At 38.9% G+C, this 16,240-nt stretch overlaps 3 protein-coding genes and 1 pseudogene across 4 annotated transcripts; 3 read left to right on the plus strand and 1 right to left on the minus strand.

The window, feature by feature from the left end:
- Positions 1-2: 2 nt before the first annotated feature.
- On the plus strand, positions 3-3,863 carry LOC113687060 (pyrroline-5-carboxylate reductase 3). Its single transcript, XM_089180507.1, has 5 exons — positions 3-358; positions 1,066-1,248; positions 2,075-2,216; positions 2,717-2,925; positions 3,411-3,863. Exons 1-5 carry the CDS (start codon positions 215-217, stop codon positions 3,564-3,566), a joined length of 834 nt encoding a protein of 277 aa, XP_089036633.1. The 5' UTR covers positions 3-214; the 3' UTR covers positions 3,567-3,863.
- Positions 3,864-5,963: 2,100 nt separating this feature from the next.
- On the plus strand, positions 5,964-8,902 carry LOC149041706 (uncharacterized). Its single transcript, XM_089180508.1, has one exon. It carries the CDS (start codon positions 6,104-6,106, stop codon positions 7,169-7,171), a length of 1,068 nt encoding a protein of 355 aa, XP_089036634.1. The 5' UTR covers positions 5,964-6,103; the 3' UTR covers positions 7,172-8,902.
- Positions 7,743-12,321, minus strand: LOC149041707 (uncharacterized; annotated as a pseudogene). The gene is made up of 2 exons (XR_016179332.1): positions 12,312-12,321; positions 7,743-10,010 (listed from the first exon to the last, which is right to left on the minus strand). The product of XR_016179332.1 is annotated as an uncharacterized LOC149041707 (transcript).
- LOC113687058 (uncharacterized) lies at positions 10,180-15,991 on the plus strand. Its single transcript, XM_027204759.2, has 3 exons — positions 10,180-10,665; positions 12,502-13,169; positions 13,685-15,991. Exons 2-3 carry the CDS (start codon positions 12,512-12,514, stop codon positions 15,463-15,465), a joined length of 2,439 nt encoding a protein of 812 aa, XP_027060560.2. The 5' UTR covers positions 10,180-10,665; positions 12,502-12,511; the 3' UTR covers positions 15,466-15,991.
- Positions 15,992-16,240: the final 249 nt, after the last annotated feature.

A 16,240-nucleotide genomic window follows, 5' to 3' on the forward strand; every position in this document is an offset into this window, starting at 1 on the left:
GATCGTTTTCCTTGCGCTTGCTGAGAAATCGATCTCCTTGTTTTCTGATTCTGGAAATCTCCGATTTTTTGGTCTCTTTAGTTACCTGAATCTTTTCAGTGCTGATTCTTGGTGCACATTTCACGATCTCTCGAGTGATTGCAGAGAGGGAACTGGAAACTACCAAAGGTACTCGCCAAAGAGGGAGAGAGCACCTGGGGAAAACCATTTCAATATGGCGGACGAACTAAAGGTTGGATTTATCGGAGGCGGAACTATGGCAAGAGCATTAGCCAAAGGATTTATAACGACAAAAACCGTCAGAGCAAGTAACATTATCGCAAGTGCTACCACGGAAAAAACGCTGGCTGTCTGGAAGGTGAGACAGTTTGTCCTCTTTTAAATTAAAATCTAGCTAGGTACTCAGGCACGTGTTATCTAAACTACGATCGATCAGTGCTAGTAAAAATTTGTGAAAATTTTAATCCCTTTTCCCTACCACGAGAGGCAACCTCGTTATCCTGTCACAAGAAGGCTGCCAAAATGTGGATTTCCAGTTTACAATAGTGCAATAAGGATTCTTAAGGACGATAAGAATTAAAATCTTCATCAGCTACCTTTAGGAGGGAAAAGGTTATCTTCATCATCATCGTTATTATCATTGTCGTCTTTTGTTCTAAGTCCACAGAGTGGCTTTATAAACCAATGTATGTCATGTATGCTTGTATCCCAATTACTGAGTTGCTCAGGGAGCAACGTATAATTTCCTCTTTTTACCTGCTTCCTTCTTTTAATAAGATTTGTTGTTTTGTGAATCTGTTAAATGCTTCCATTAATCACGCAAATGGAACCCCAGTTGTCAAAAAAACAAAAAACAAAAAAAAAACGGTTGTGGGAATTCGAAAAAGATGTAGTTTCCAAGGGTAAAATGTGAAAAGATAAATTTAGAGGAAAGAAATTCATGTCACTAAGAGATTCAAAGTTACCAAGTGTGACATATATCAATATTTGCATCCCTGTGGTACCTGCGTTTGAGCTAGCAGATAGTAGCTTAAAATTGAACTTTTGATGTTTCTTATTTTATAGGATATGGGCTGTCAGACAACACTGAATAATGGGCAAGTTGTTGAAAATTCAAATGTGGTGTTTTTAGCAGTAAAACCTTACTTAATAGTTCCTGTTGCAAAAGAGATCAAGTCTTCCATTGACACATCTAGACACCTTGTTGTATCAGTAGCTGCGGCCATTACCACAGATGTGATCGAGGAGGTGAGAGCCATGAGTGTTTTTTAATTCATAACATTTACAATGCAACAAAGAAAAGAGAGCCTTTGTATATCATAATTATCCCTTTCTAAGGGATAATTATGATATACCATATCATAATTATCCCTTTCTAAGGGATAATTATGATATACCTCCCAACAAAGAAACATAAAGATATGGATAACAGATCTTCCTCTTACAGCTGACACCACTAAGAGTTATCTTACTTGACTGTCAGTATTTGTAAAACCGGAAATTCTCAATATGCATTTATTTGTTATCTATTTCTTTCTTTTTTTTCTATTAGTTCAATGTTTTTTGTTCATTTAAATGTGAAGGGAACATTTTGATCAAATACATTTGATAATATAATGTTACAATCAAATCAGGTCATATGTGTTCTAATTTAAACTTTAGAAACTAATAAAACCTGTGTTGTGTTAAGAGAAGTAAATTACTATATATGTGAAAACTTTGCCAAAAAAACTCATTTTCCCTTCATGTTTTATTTATTGCCTTAACTAGAATTTCTTTCTCTCAAAAGTCAAATTCAATTTAAATATTAATTAGATGACAAAAAAACCAGAATAACTTTAGTGTCTTATGAAATATGTCATGCTCCAAAGGTAAAAAGAAATGGAGAATTTTTAGGGATTTAGAAGCTAAACATTCAATTGACCATGCATGAATTAAAATTTTTTGGCAAACACTTGACCAACTTCAATAGTGAGGAACAAGCCATTGATATGTAACATAGTGCTCATATTCATGATGACCACATCATAATTTCCTGATCTTTAATTGTAGTCATGTATTCCTTATTGTCTAGAGTTTACCACCAAACACTCGTGTCATTCGAGCAAACCCAAATTTGGCCTGTTCTGTGCAGTGTGGTGCTTTGGCATTCTGTAAAGGAAGGTGCGCATCGGCAGCAGATGTACAACTGATAAAAATACTTCTTCAAACTAGTGGTAGGAAAATTGATGGATGTGTCAACAGACTATTTCTCTTTTGTTGAGATCTCCTTTATTGTAATGTGTAAGTTAAGTGAGGCCCAAGGTTATTTCACTTAAGTCTTTCAACTCAATCAAATTGTGCTTGACAAACTTTAGAGCAGACAAATGAGGAGGGTGGTATGGAAACTCAGAGAGATGAACAGTTTTTCTAAGCTTTTTGCTGTTAAGTTCCATTGTGCTCTTTTTTGTGGTTGACTGACTGACTTAAGAGTGAAAACCAGGGTTCTTATCATTTCATTTTCTGTTACCAATTGTTAACTCTGACTCCCATGAATGGTGCAAGAAGGTTTTTGTGAGGATAGTGGCTAGTATGAAGAAACCGAGACTGTTACTTCAGAATGCTTTTCCTCTGTAGGTGACCTCTGAGAATAAAACATCAGCATTCAGTAATTATGCATAGTTTTAGCAACAACATTCCACTGGTGCTGCTAACTGAGGCATCCCTTTTACCACAGGTATGTGTGTGGAGGTGAAAGAATCTCAGATGAATGCAATTACTGCTGTGGGTGGAAGTGCCCTGGCTTTTTTCTTCCTTGCCATTGAGGCAATGAGTGATGGAGGTGTGAGGGTGGGTTTACCAAGAGCTTTGTCAACGGATCTGGCCACTCAGACTGTTCTCGGAGCAGCACGGCTGGTACAGGAAACAGGAAAACATCCAGCTCAGGTATATCATAGCACATATGTGTTATTGACTCAGCTTGAAGTCAACATGGTTGGGTATTGACCAAGTTTTGTTTGTCAATTTTGTGGACCATGAAGATGTCAAATTTAAAAATGCCTTAAAAGAAGTTATCCAGCATACAACTCTTTTAGTGAAAAAGGGTGGTCCATAAAGGATTCGATCAAAAAACAAGGGTGCAAGGAAATTTGCAATAGGTAGTGAGGAGAGTTAACAATCAGATCTTGGGAGGGTTAAAAGCTGTGATGTATTTGGGCCTGTAAACTCGTAGAGGTACAGGATCAATATCAGTATCTGGGCAACTGCCCACCTACCCCTCCCCTAACCCAACATTAACCCTAACTTGTTATCAGTTGACTGTTATTGAGTTAGGGGAGGGGTAAGTGGGCAGTTGCCCAGATACTGATATTGATCCGATGTACGTTCTCCTGTAAGCCCCTCACAAAACAATTGTGTTTGAAATATTTTAGTTAAAAGATGAAGTTTGTTCTCCGGGTGGAACGACGATTGCTGGAATTCAGACTTTGGAGAGAGCCGCATTTAGAAGCTGCTTCATTGATGCCGTGGATTCGACAACAAAACGAGCGGCGGAAATTGCTGAATTACAGAGATCTAAAGGAAAATGACGGACGAATTGATATGTGGCTGAAACTGTTTATAACTTAGATCCAAAAGCTCTTTATGAAGGACAATAAAATTTTAGAGTCATGTATACTTTTGTTGGAAAATTATGTGATTAAGTGATTTCTGAAAAGAGATTCGCTTAGAAACATTTCTCGCACTTTTGTAGCTCGACTCGCGAAGGGAAAGCGCAAATCGTGGGTTCTCGAAGACAAACCTATTCGGAAAGCTTATCAGTCCATAATGTATAAGAATGTGCAATTCCACTTTATTATAATAAACCCTTAATAGTCCATTGCTATCAATCTCGATTTTCTTGAAATGCACTTTCGAAAAGGAAACTATCGGTGGCTAAAGTAGGTAAAAAAATGGATTCCTAGCCGTCATGAAAAGAAGTAACATCAACTGTTGATGTTCACTCTTTTTTTTTTTTTCTTTTAAAGAACGTCTAATTCTGGGGCTATGGCCTAATGTTCTTATTTGCTTTTTCGATTTGAGCCTGGAAACGTTCTTAACATTTTCTTAAAGTTGTGTGGTAATAAATCAGTTTGGACGTGACCAGTCTGGGTTCGACTACAAACTGAATTGTTCTTTAGTGTATAACCGCGCTGTCATAGATCACCAAATGCAAGTATTTGAGTAAATTGTCCTCTTAGATCACAGATTTACATTTCTTTTACCTTTACTTGTACTTCTCACCTATAGAAAAAAATTAACCGTTCTTAACTGAATCTCCGCCTAGGTATGTTATGGTAAGTTCCAAAAATTTTGGTTAATCTCAGCCTAAACGTTCTTATGAAATAGGTTCTTATAGAAAATAGAGTGTATTTTGCTGACTCATAGCGATAGTATTTATTGTAAATGTAACTTCACAGAACACAGCGACTTTCTACGGTCTTTTTTTCCCAGAATTTTCTCATCAGCGCCTGAAGGCCACAAGAGCTCGAGGTCATCGAAATGTTTTGATTGAAAATTTTAATATTTAAGAACGATCAGAGACAAGGATCAGTGGCATTTACGGAATCTGGTGACGTCATACATCGTGATTCATAAGCCGTCTTGTCAACGAAGAAAAAGAAATGGTCAGTTTATAAACATCTCGGTCAGTATAAATACTATTAGAAGTGATGCTACATGATCGTGTGTGACGGTGGCGACAAGTCAGTCGAGGTCCTCACCCCTGACGGTACAGGATAGTGAGTGCTACTCCATGTCCTAGGCTGTTTATCACGAGGAAGAGCTCTTTGCATCCTTTACCTCAGCTAACGTTTTTCTTAGTAGAGGCAGTAATGGGATGAGAGCTCAGCGATAACTCCGTAAAATGGCTTGAAATCGCTATTAGACAACGAAAATGACACAAACAACACTATATGAAGGTTAGAGTTTGTTTTCATTTTTGTGTTAAAGACCATTACCTGTGTTTTCTATAACTTGAAGTGTGCCTATTGCGATTTCAATGCATTTTAGTTTCTTACATTTTTAAAAACTGCTAGTTTTTAAAAATGTAAGAAACTACAAATATTTGATTTACTACAGTACCACGTCATTCCCCATAAGAACTGCTCAATCTATGCCATTCCCTATTTTCTGCTGGGGTCAATTTGCGGTCGTGGATCATTTGCGGAGCTGCACAGTATTGTTCTTGGTTGTTCATTTATATTAATTACAACTCCTTCATGGGCAAGTTTCCTCTATGAGAAGTTTCATTTTAACCACCGCAGAATTATTTATCAGTTAAATAGGGTTGTCCAACCCCTTACAACAAGATGCAATCTAATAAAACTATTGTAAGGGATGATTCACTTCCATTCTTATTGTCAATTTTCAATGATAGCAACTTTCCATGGCTTCTGTTGAGCCAACATGTTTATCCAACAAAAAGACAACAAGCTATGCTCCCTGTGTCAGCTGACGTTGGGTTACTCTGTGCAGGACACCATCCTGTAAAACGAAAGCAAGTTGGCCAGTAACCACCCACGCTGGACTGTAATGGCTGAGCTCGCTGAGATTAAAATCACATGGGATGAAGCAACACATGCTGCGCAAATCAAGACTAAATGGAAGGAGATTGTTTTTGTCTTACGTCACGCAGCTTGGTTCCACAGGTAATGAGGAGAATCAAAGGACTTGTAAAGGGGTAATTTAGATCGCGATCGCACTTGCCCGCGATGAGATACGTGTGTGAGAGTCAGACGGACATGTCACGCGTAACTCGTAACGTCAACCCGATTGCGGCTTGACATTATTGACATTTAGGGCCTCTTCATATGAGCCCGGTTGACCGGGCTAGCCCGGTTACCGAGATCTCGCCTCACTCCTATTTCCTTTGTAAAAATTTCGATGTGTTCATATGAGAAGGCGGGCCAGCCCGGTTACCGAGATCTCGGTTGTAGAAACCGAGATCTCGGTAACCGGGATGAAATATTTTCCCATATGAACACTCCAGCCCGGTTACCGGGATGAAAATTTTTCAACTACGCATGCCTTGTAAGGACGCTGACTAAACGGAACGCAGCTCACGCGACCTACAACGCGTGCAAACATGGCGGATGGCGAAGTGTCTTCCACCTTGACTTCGAAGAGATTCCGTTGGGAAACAGACACGGTAAGGCAGTTGATCGACTGTTTACTTGAATACAAATCAAAAATGGCCTATAGAAACCTTGATTTCGACGCCGATAAACAAATTCAGTACCAAGAACTGCGAGTGGACATGGCGAAGCTTCATGAGGACGATGAATCTATATTTGGTCCTGTGGCTGCTTTCAAGTTACCGGATGATTTCAAAACCCGTTCAAAGGAAGAGCAGGCCAAAGCAAAGCATCGTGTAAAAGAGTCAAAAGATATGATAACGAAAGGACAAAAGAGAGTGATGGAAAAGGTGAAGGAAATCAGACAGAGTTTCTCTAAAGCTGTAGTTTCTGGAAGTAGGAGTGGCAGTGGAAAACTTGTTTACGAATTTTACGACAAACTGATAACATTGTGGGGTGGTTCTGCCGGAACAGAGCCCCTTTCTTATGGTGTAGGAGGAGATGATTTTCTTGAAGACAATGAAGTTGTCCAATGTCACAATCCAGAAGATGACAGCTTAAGTTTGGATTTGGAAACTGCAGGTACTTCAGCTGGTTCAAGTGATCTAGGCCCTGGAGATGATGGGGGTAGTGCAAGTGGCGATGTGGCACCTGGTAACAAACGCAAAGCTAACTGTGTACCAAAGCTAATTGACAACAAAAGAAAGCATTTGGAAAAAAGGCTTTCTGCTACCCAGAGGGATGGGTTGCTTATTAAAGAAGCTAAGGAAGATGCCCAATTTCGAAACGACCTTGCTGAGGCAATGCAGGAGTCTACAGCAAGTTTTTCTCATAGTATTGAAAGTGTTAGTAAAGCTATGACTGATCTAGGTGCAGGAGTTTGTCGATCAATCGAGATGCTATCACAAGCATTGCAACAACCTTATGCAGTACGTGCACCTGTAAATCAGAATTTGTTCTATCAAAACCCAATGCAAGTTGCACCTCAGGCTGCTGAGGGTGTTTATGCCCAGCTGTTTAGCCAACATGGTAGCCAGCAAGATCCAGGAAGCAGTGGAAGCTTTTATTATCAACCATAGAGTTATGACATTATGACATTGTCTAATAGATCTATATTGTATATAGATATACAAACACAACTTGATGCTATGGAAATAACTGACAGAGTTTTCTATTCTATGGGCAAATAAGTTGACCTGCCAATTTCCATTTTTCTGCCAACATTTGCATTTTGTTGATATTTAATTCAATTTTAATACTCAGAGAAGGCCCTGCCTTGTTTTGATTTAATCTGTTATCAGTGGGGAATTTTTGATAATTATTTTTAAAAGTATTTTTTATTCATTGTTTTTCAAATGTAAACAGCCTTGTTTGGCATAATTTGGCCCACAGAAAATGTTTCAAACAGCATTCTAGTGTATCCAACAAAATTTCAGACTTCCTCAGTACGTGTTGTTGTTAAAGTTTTCATACTGAGTTTGACAAATTCAGGCCATAATCCACAGTTGGATTGCTCACTATAGTATTCATAGTTGCCTGATTGCACAAATCTGAGGATGTTTCAGAAAAGGATTTCTTATTACATCTCTACTTGGTTATTTTCCCAACTATATTTTTTCTACTGGTACTGAGTGCTGTTTAAGACAAACATTTTAAGTTAAAATTTTTCTTTGTAATTAACTGAAACCAATACACTAGTTCAAAAAATGGAAATTTATAGTTACAATTAAATTTGAAAAGTGCCACCTACAGTACCTACACTGTAATATGAATCAGTTTTGGCCGATCATATAGGGGCTGGTCAATGAACACTACCAACATTCAAGTGGCCTTAGTTTGTGTTCAAGAATATCAAGTTGTTGTTATATGCTAGGATCTTTCATGTCTTGACAATGCTCAGCTAGCAAATTAAGGGGGAGACCTTTAACTACAAAATGGTAGCTATGGATGACTTCTAACCATCATATCTTGGGCTCCCTTAGTATCCTTGCTTTAGTTTTTGGCCATATTTGTTCTGTTAGAGGTTGCCTTCAGTTTTGGTAGTCATGACAATATTTGGCAAGTCACGTGACCAGAACACAAAAACCGTATAAACTCACACAGCTTACATCCTTCTCCAATGGAACAAATGCCAACAGGTAGAGTGCATTCAAATGCAAAATTTGTAGAATGGATTTGTTAAAATTCGCATTACTGAAAAAGCTATGACGTCATGAAGTTTTTGTGATGTCATAGCTTCTTCAATAACATACATTTTAACAAATCCATTCTACAAATTTTGCACCTGAATGCACTCTACCCGTTGGCTTTTGTTTCATTGGGGAAAGATGTAAGCTGTGTGAGTTTATATGGTTTTTGTGTTATGGTTACGTGACTTACCAAATATGATCATGACTACCGAAAGTGAAGGCGACCTCCAATAGAACAAATATGGCCAAAAACTAAATCAAGGATACTAAGGGAGCTCAAGATATGACAGTTAGAAGTCATCCATAGCATGCATTTTGTATTTAAGGGTCTCCCCCCTTAAGTTAATTAAACTAAGTACAGCAATACATGTAAATAGGGTAAAGTTTAAGTACTACGTTAAAGATTCTTCAGTACTAATTGTGTGAGTGTTGTCCTCACAACACTCCCTTCTCCCACATCACAAGAGTAAATTGGATCAGGAGTGTTTTTAAACTGATCTTCATTTTCCTTCATAAGTTGAATTTGCGAGTCAACCAAGTCCTGATCAACATACATGTTATGCTTCTCACAATAATTATGTAATACAAAACATGCATAAATAATTGTTGGTATTGCCTCAAGTTTGAATTCCACTTTTGTAGTGAGTATGGACCATCTTGCTTTAAGCCGGCCAAAAGCACATTCAATTTGGTTCCTGGCAGAACGCAGCATGTTGTTGAAAACAACTTGTTCATTACTGGTACATGAATCATACTCTTTCATGCAGAAAGGAAGCAATGGATAAGCTGGATCACCAATGAGGTAATTAGGTATTTTGACACCACCTGGAATTGGAGTCTGAAATGTACAGGGCAATTTATTACTTCTTAATTTGGCACTGATGGAAGAATTGGCAAAAACCTTTGCATCGTGGACACTTCCAGGCCACTTACATTCAACATCCATGAAGGAGCCTTTATAGTCACACACAGCCTGCACACTTAATGAAAAAAACTGCTTATAGCAGAAAAAATCTTGTGAGTTCTCTGATGGGCACTGAATTGGAATGTGTGTCCTCATCAATGCAACCAAAAGCTTGTGTCATGCCAAATTTGGCTTCAAATTCTGCTACCTTCTCCCTCATGCTTTCTTCATCTTCAGGAAGATGGAGATATTTCGGGCCAAGATAGTTTGAAATACCTTGACAAACCTCATTTCCAACAGCTGATGCAGTGTTGAGTGCTATTCCAAAACTATTGGCTGTCATTCTCAGGGAACCAGTGTCTTTTAAAAAATACAATGCAACTGCAACCTTTTTTTCTGCACTCAATGCCCTGTGGTTAGGTGACTTTGGGTTTGGTGAAATGTATGGCCTTAGCTCCGATACCAGGTTCACAAAAGCAGCCCTTGACATCCGAAAGTTCTCTTTCCAACATTCTTCAGGTGCTACTCCCGTCCAGATGTTTTTCCACCACAAGTCAGTTCGACCGGGTTTATGCCAACAACTTCGTTTTTTTCTGTACAAATCTCTCTGCTTCAGCTGCTTTACATTTCGGAAGAAATAACTTTTCTTCCGCAACAAGCCGATCCGGATTGCATCAATCTGCCTGGTTTGATGTATTTTCCATAGCAAAAGGACCCCGTGAAGTTGTAGCACTAGAGCTACGAGCATTGATAACGCTACGATGGGAGCGAACGATATAACTGTTGAACGTGGCGCCATCTTTGTTTACTTTCTTGAATTTCGCGCTCAAACTCGTTCCCAGGGCCTCAGTCCACGTTTCGCGCCCTTTTCGACTCTTTTTCATACCGGTAACCGGGCTGAAATTTCCCATATGAACAGACGACAAAATTCGTCTCGGTAACCGGGCCAGCCCGGTTACCGGGCTCATATGAAGAGGCCCTTAGTCGTCTGGTCACATGATGATGGTGTGAGAGTTACTGGTAATCGTATTCCTGTGTTTGCGCAATAATTTTTGGGATTGCTATGAGGCAAACATAACAAGTTGCTAGAAGGAAATATACGGCGAAAGGTCGTTTCGGCATTCAAATAAACGATTTTGGAGAAAGATCATTGCTTTCTCGCCGCTGTTTTGACATAATTGGATTTAGGTTCTGTTGCAAAAAAACTTGTCATATTTGCTTCGTAGCGACCCCAGAGATCTTTGCGCAAACACAAGGATCCAATTACTGGCAATCTTGCACGCTTGTTTGAAGGTTGTCTACTGCGTTCCTTCGAGACGTTGAGCGACCTTGTGATCGTTATTTTAAAACTTCTGGTGGCTTATCAAGAACTTTCGTGGAAGACAAGCTTCTGGGAACGTTTCCTGGTTTTGATATTGACGTTACTAACCCAGTACAATCCGGTTTACTTTCGTGATTGAGTGACTACGCGTAAATACAGGTTTGACGGCGTATTCTATTTTGTGATAAGGCGGAAACGAAACGAAGCCAGACGAGATGTAGCGAAACTAAAGGAATAATGCGGTATATCATTTAATAAGGTAAAGATTGAAGTACACGTTAAACGCGATAAGAAGGATTTTAATTCATTTCGCAAAGTAGTTATTTAAGAAGAGTTATTATTTTGCGAAATCGACTATTTCCATACTGCAGTGACAACGTGACCTTTTCATGTCACGAAAATCTATTTAAACATTATACATTAGCATATTACCAAACTTATTGTGTGACACAAGGATGGCATTATCTTTACCGCTCAGTGAAAATAGTCTATTTCGCAATATATTGTAATTTTTCTAAAATTGCTACTTTACGAAATTGATTTTAAATGGGTAATGAAATGGGAGCGTACCATGATCTTCGGGAATATATCATGATATGTTTAAACGTATTTTGGTGACTCGAAAAGAAAGACACTGTTATTTAAGAGTGAAAATAGTCTATTTCGCAAAATAGTATCTCTCCTAAAATTACTCTTTTGCGAACTATTTTTTAATACGGTTTAAGAAATAAGGGGGGGGGGCGAAATCTTTGGTAATGTACCAGTTTGTATAGTTTTTGTTATGTGAAATAGGTTTCATTGTCACCGCAGGGGGGAAAATAGTCCATTTCGCAAAAAGGTTGCTGTTCTTGAATTACTAATTTGTAAAATGAATAAAAATCCTTCTTATTAATTGACGGTTACTCCAAAATTCTTGTGGAAGTTATCTTTACCTTATTGGAAATACATCTGCATCATTCCTTTAGTTTTGTTATATCTCGCCTGATTTTGTTTCGTTTCGCTTCGCAAAACAGTACAAGTTACGTTATTCTCACTCTTTCTGCATGAATTATTTAACACATCTCAAAAGTGTTAAATCACTTTGATGTATCACAATAATATTTAATGCTTGAGCACACCGTTGTTTATTCATTTAGAGAAGACACTCACACTTTAATTTCTTGTATATTCTGTCATTATTCTTCGATCAACTTTCTAATGAGGTGGTACAATCTTGTTAACCCTTTAACTCCCATGATTGACCAAGACAGAATTTCTCCTTAAAATATCAATAAAATATCAGCCAGATATGGGATGAGCATAAAGAAAAATATCAATTTGGGAGTAATTAGTTGATCCAATACTAAATTCTCTGAACTAACATTATAAGAATTATATGATTGATACTGAGGAGAATTAAAAACTTGATCTGGGATCGGAGTTAAAGGGTTAAGTACTTTACATCATTCAGTAATCCCACAGTGATATTACTAACATAGATACAAATACTTTTGCTATGTTCTTAGTACACACACGCACACCATTTTAATCTCCGGCTGCGTTGAGGCAGCTGTTGTAGCGCTCTTTTGTATTACCAAGCCAAGAAAAGAAAAAGCTAGAAGTAGACACACGTCAAAAAAAACTGAAAAGGCTTTCTTAAGTTATTTCTTGGCGATTAAAAGCCAACATTTCTAAATTCCGAGACCAATACGCGATGTCAATTTCACAAAAAACCTTGCGCGTAGAGAAAAGTTAATCGGTAGATGTTACTACATATTTCGTGGTTGTCCAAGCAAAGACTTACGCTTCCCTAGCATCAATTTTACCCAAATCCATTTTCTGATAAATTAGAGGTTTAAAAGCGAAAAATCTCTCTCCAAAATCGTTGTTTGGACGTCGAAACAACCTTTCACCATACATTTCTTTTTCCCGTGGCGATCCCAGACAAGTGCAGACAAGCAAAACTATCGTAAGAGATAGTTCACTTGCATTTTTATCGTTGATTTTGAATGATAGGCAACCTTCCATGGCTTCTGCTGCGCCAACATTTTTATCCACCAAAGAGACGACGAACTACGCTCGCCTGTGTCGGCTGATGGTTGATGTTGGCACCCAGGCTCTCCGAGACACTTTTGATGCCATTCATACACCTACAAATCTCCACATGGTTTTGGCGGGAAATAAAGCAACTTTACAGACACTGAGAACTAGGAAGGTCATAAACGCAACGCAATGGGGAAAGCTCTTTCCTGCCATCTCTACATCAGTGTCATCGGCCCAATTCGACATTACACTTTTGATGGTTCTGCTGCGAAACTTATGCGGTTTAACTTCTCCTGCAACAGGCTGGGATAAACTTCCTGCTGTGACAGACTTGAGTCGTGAAGCTGATATCGCTCGTGTCAAATATTACAGAAATACCGTGTATGGTCACGCCGAGCGCGCGTCAGTGGATGATGCAGCTTTCAATGCATACTGGGGCGACATCCGGGACACTCTGGTGCGATTGGGAGGAGTCAAGTACAAAACAGCTATTGACAAGCTGGAAACTGAAGTCATGGACCCTGATCTTGAAGATCACTACGAAGAACTTCTCACGCAATGGAAGAAAGATGAAGACAATGTGAAAGATCAGCTGAATGAAGTCATCAAAAAGCTGGATGATTTGGAAAGTTCAGTCAAAGGTATTTATAGTGTCAAGAATTACTAGATCATTTTAAATTCTCTGGGCGTCAAGGAGTGGATGCTCGTGTCTCCCCCCCCCCCCCCTCAAAATCTGTTGATAATTTCTATACATAGGGAATAGTGTAAAGCTGAGTTTCATCCAGTGTAACATTATAATAAAGTAATTGACTATGGCATACCAATAGCAAATTATCTCATCATAAGCATACACATTACAGATATAAACCTAGCATACACGTAATCGAGAGAAGTCTCTTGGTACAGAATAGACTGTATATACGAGAGTAGATCCATTAAGGCCTCTAGGAATGTCAAAAGAGTTAAAAGAAATATTGGTGTCAGAATGTTCCGTACAATTTCTACAACAATGTATCAAATTAATATACCAAAGTAGCAGTTTTATAACCCTTTATAAATCAACAGGCAGTGTTTAAGCCGGCGGTTATAGGCAAGCAAGTGCTGCAGAAGACGAATTACACTGTTTTATTTTCTTTACTTTCATGTTAAACGACAGGAAAAGACTCAAAGGCCGAGGAATTGCTACATGAGTCCATCAAGTGTAAAGAAAAATATCACGAAAATGAGGTAGTGCAATATTATTGTCAAGACTGCAACGTTTGCATTTGCCAGAAATGCAGTATATTGATCCATAATCGACACGCCATGGTGGACATACAGCAGGCAGTTGAAGAACAAAAAATGGAAATGAAACAAGTCTTCGCTAGAGTCAAGGAACGAATGGCTATCGTGAACAAACAGATAATTGAGCAAACTGAGCTGATGAGCAAAAGCGAAAAGGAAATCTGCGCTGCCGAAAAGAAGGTGACAGAAATTTCTGAGGAAATCATTCGAATTGCGAGGGAACATGAAACTGCCGCTAAGACAAAGCTGGAAGAAATTAAGGCCTCACAACAAATTATTTACGCTAAGAAATTGGAGGAATTTCAGGTCTACGCAGATCAGCTAAGAAATTCAGTTGAATGTGGCGAAGACATCGTACAAAAAAAAGTCGGCCTCAAAATTCTACAAGCACGAAATACTGTCGTTGCTCGATGCGAGGAACTTTTAACTTCAAAGGATATCGAAATTTTTAACCCACAACCGGTTATCTATCGTGTCAATGCAGAATCTCTAAACACTGTCAGACACTTAGTTCCGGGTCAAGTGATCGCGAGCTACACTGATCCTTCAAAATCTGCAGCTGAAGGAAACGGTCTGCAAGAAGCTGAAATTGGTGCTGAAATTGGCTTCACTGTAACTACACGAGACTCGGAGGGGAAACTGTTTTATGATGAAGAAGACCGAGTGACTGTGAAAATTCGCTCTCCTAAAGGCGAAGATGGAGAAATAAAACCTAAGCATTATCAAAATGGTCACTACACAGTGCGTTATGAGCCAAAGAGTATTGGCTTGCATGAGATTGTTGTCGAAGTAAATGGGAAGCCGCTGACTGGTAGTCCCTGGAGAGTTCAGGTGACTGCTCATCAATACAAGACTCTTCGTTCATTTGGATCACGTGGGAAAGGACCGGCAGAGTTTATAGGACCAAGAAGCATTGCAGTGAGTGAAAGAACAGGGAACATTGCCATTGCAGATGTCGGAAATATGCGAGTTCAGTTGTTTGATTCTAAGTGGAAATATTTAAGAGCGATAGGAAACAAGGGGCCTGTTGCTAAAAGAATAGGACATCCAAGATCAGTGGCATTCACAGCATCTGGTGACGTTGTGGTCATTCATAATGAGGATGGCCAACCAAGTGAAATGTTCTTATTTACTGAACATGGTCAGTTTATTAAACACACCGATCAGTATCTGATTGATCCAAATAGCGTGTCTATTAGAAGTGATGATCACATGATCGTTTGTTGCTCAGGTGACAAGTCAGTCAAAGTACTCACCCCTGACGGTTCGGGACTAAAACAGTCCTTTAATGCACTAGACTGTGATACTTTCCCGACGCATGCCGTTTATCACGAGGACAAGTTCTTTGTGTCCTATGTAATGGCTAACTGTGTGAAAGTGTTCAACAAACGAGGAGAGCTTCAGTATGATATTGGCAGGGAGGGATCTGGTGACGTACAGCTGAACCGTCCTGTTGGACTTACTATTGACAGGTGTAATAACCTGATCGTTTGTGATACTGGTAAAAGCAGAGTTCGAGTGTTTTCTTTAGATGGAACATTAGTGAACTCGTTTAGTGAGGGAATGGACTATCCCCGCTTTGTCGCTGTTACCAAAGACAGTAAGTTGCTGATTTCTGATTCCCGTAAACATGTAATTCGTGTTTTTCAGTGACATGATCATTCAGGAGTTAAGATATTACGACGTATATTTTTATTTACTCTGATCTGAGTTGTTAAGGTGCTGTTTTTTTTACGAATTTTGGACGGCTTGAGGATAAATACAGAAGATAATAGAAATTGTTAATATCTAGAGGCAGCTGTTAGGTTCTGTATACATTTTATTTGATATCATTTTTCAAAATGAGTTTGTAATGTTCTACCTAATCATGAACATTCTTGTAAAATATAGCTCTTTTGTGTATACCTTCTTGAAAGGCTTATAGAAAGATCTTGATCATTGATACTTCTTCATGCCCTGACAGCGTTTAGCAGATTTGTTCGAAGACGTCGTGAGGCAATCAACTGTGCTGTTTGCACGCGTCTCATGAGAAGTTTCTCTGCTTTCATCCGGTGGGGTGACAGGAACTTATCTCTCGCGAGTCTAAGTGTCTCTTAATATCAACATGACAGAAGGAGGAGGCTTGTGTGACCAAGTCTGTTACATTCAAACGAATAAAGGGGGTAAGCTTCTATAGAAACTGTGGTGTTACGTCGTTGGGAGAGTATAACAGGGTAATTAAGTGTTATCAACTGAGTTGCTAACGTAAATTGGCCACCGCAAAGAGTTTTAAAACTGACGTTTCGAGCGTTAACCCTTCGTCTTTCGCTCTGACTCATACTGTTAACAGAAAGCTTAATATTACGAGGTCTGGCAAGTCACATGAACGTTCTTCCTAAATGGCTCGGGAAAATCATAAAATTACAGAATGGAAGGGTACTGCATTAGT

Source organism: Pocillopora damicornis, chromosome 8, assembly GCF_964200805.1.
Source record: "Pocillopora damicornis chromosome 8, jaPocDami1.2, whole genome shotgun sequence".
NCBI lineage: Eukaryota > Metazoa > Cnidaria > Anthozoa > Scleractinia > Pocilloporidae > Pocillopora > Pocillopora damicornis.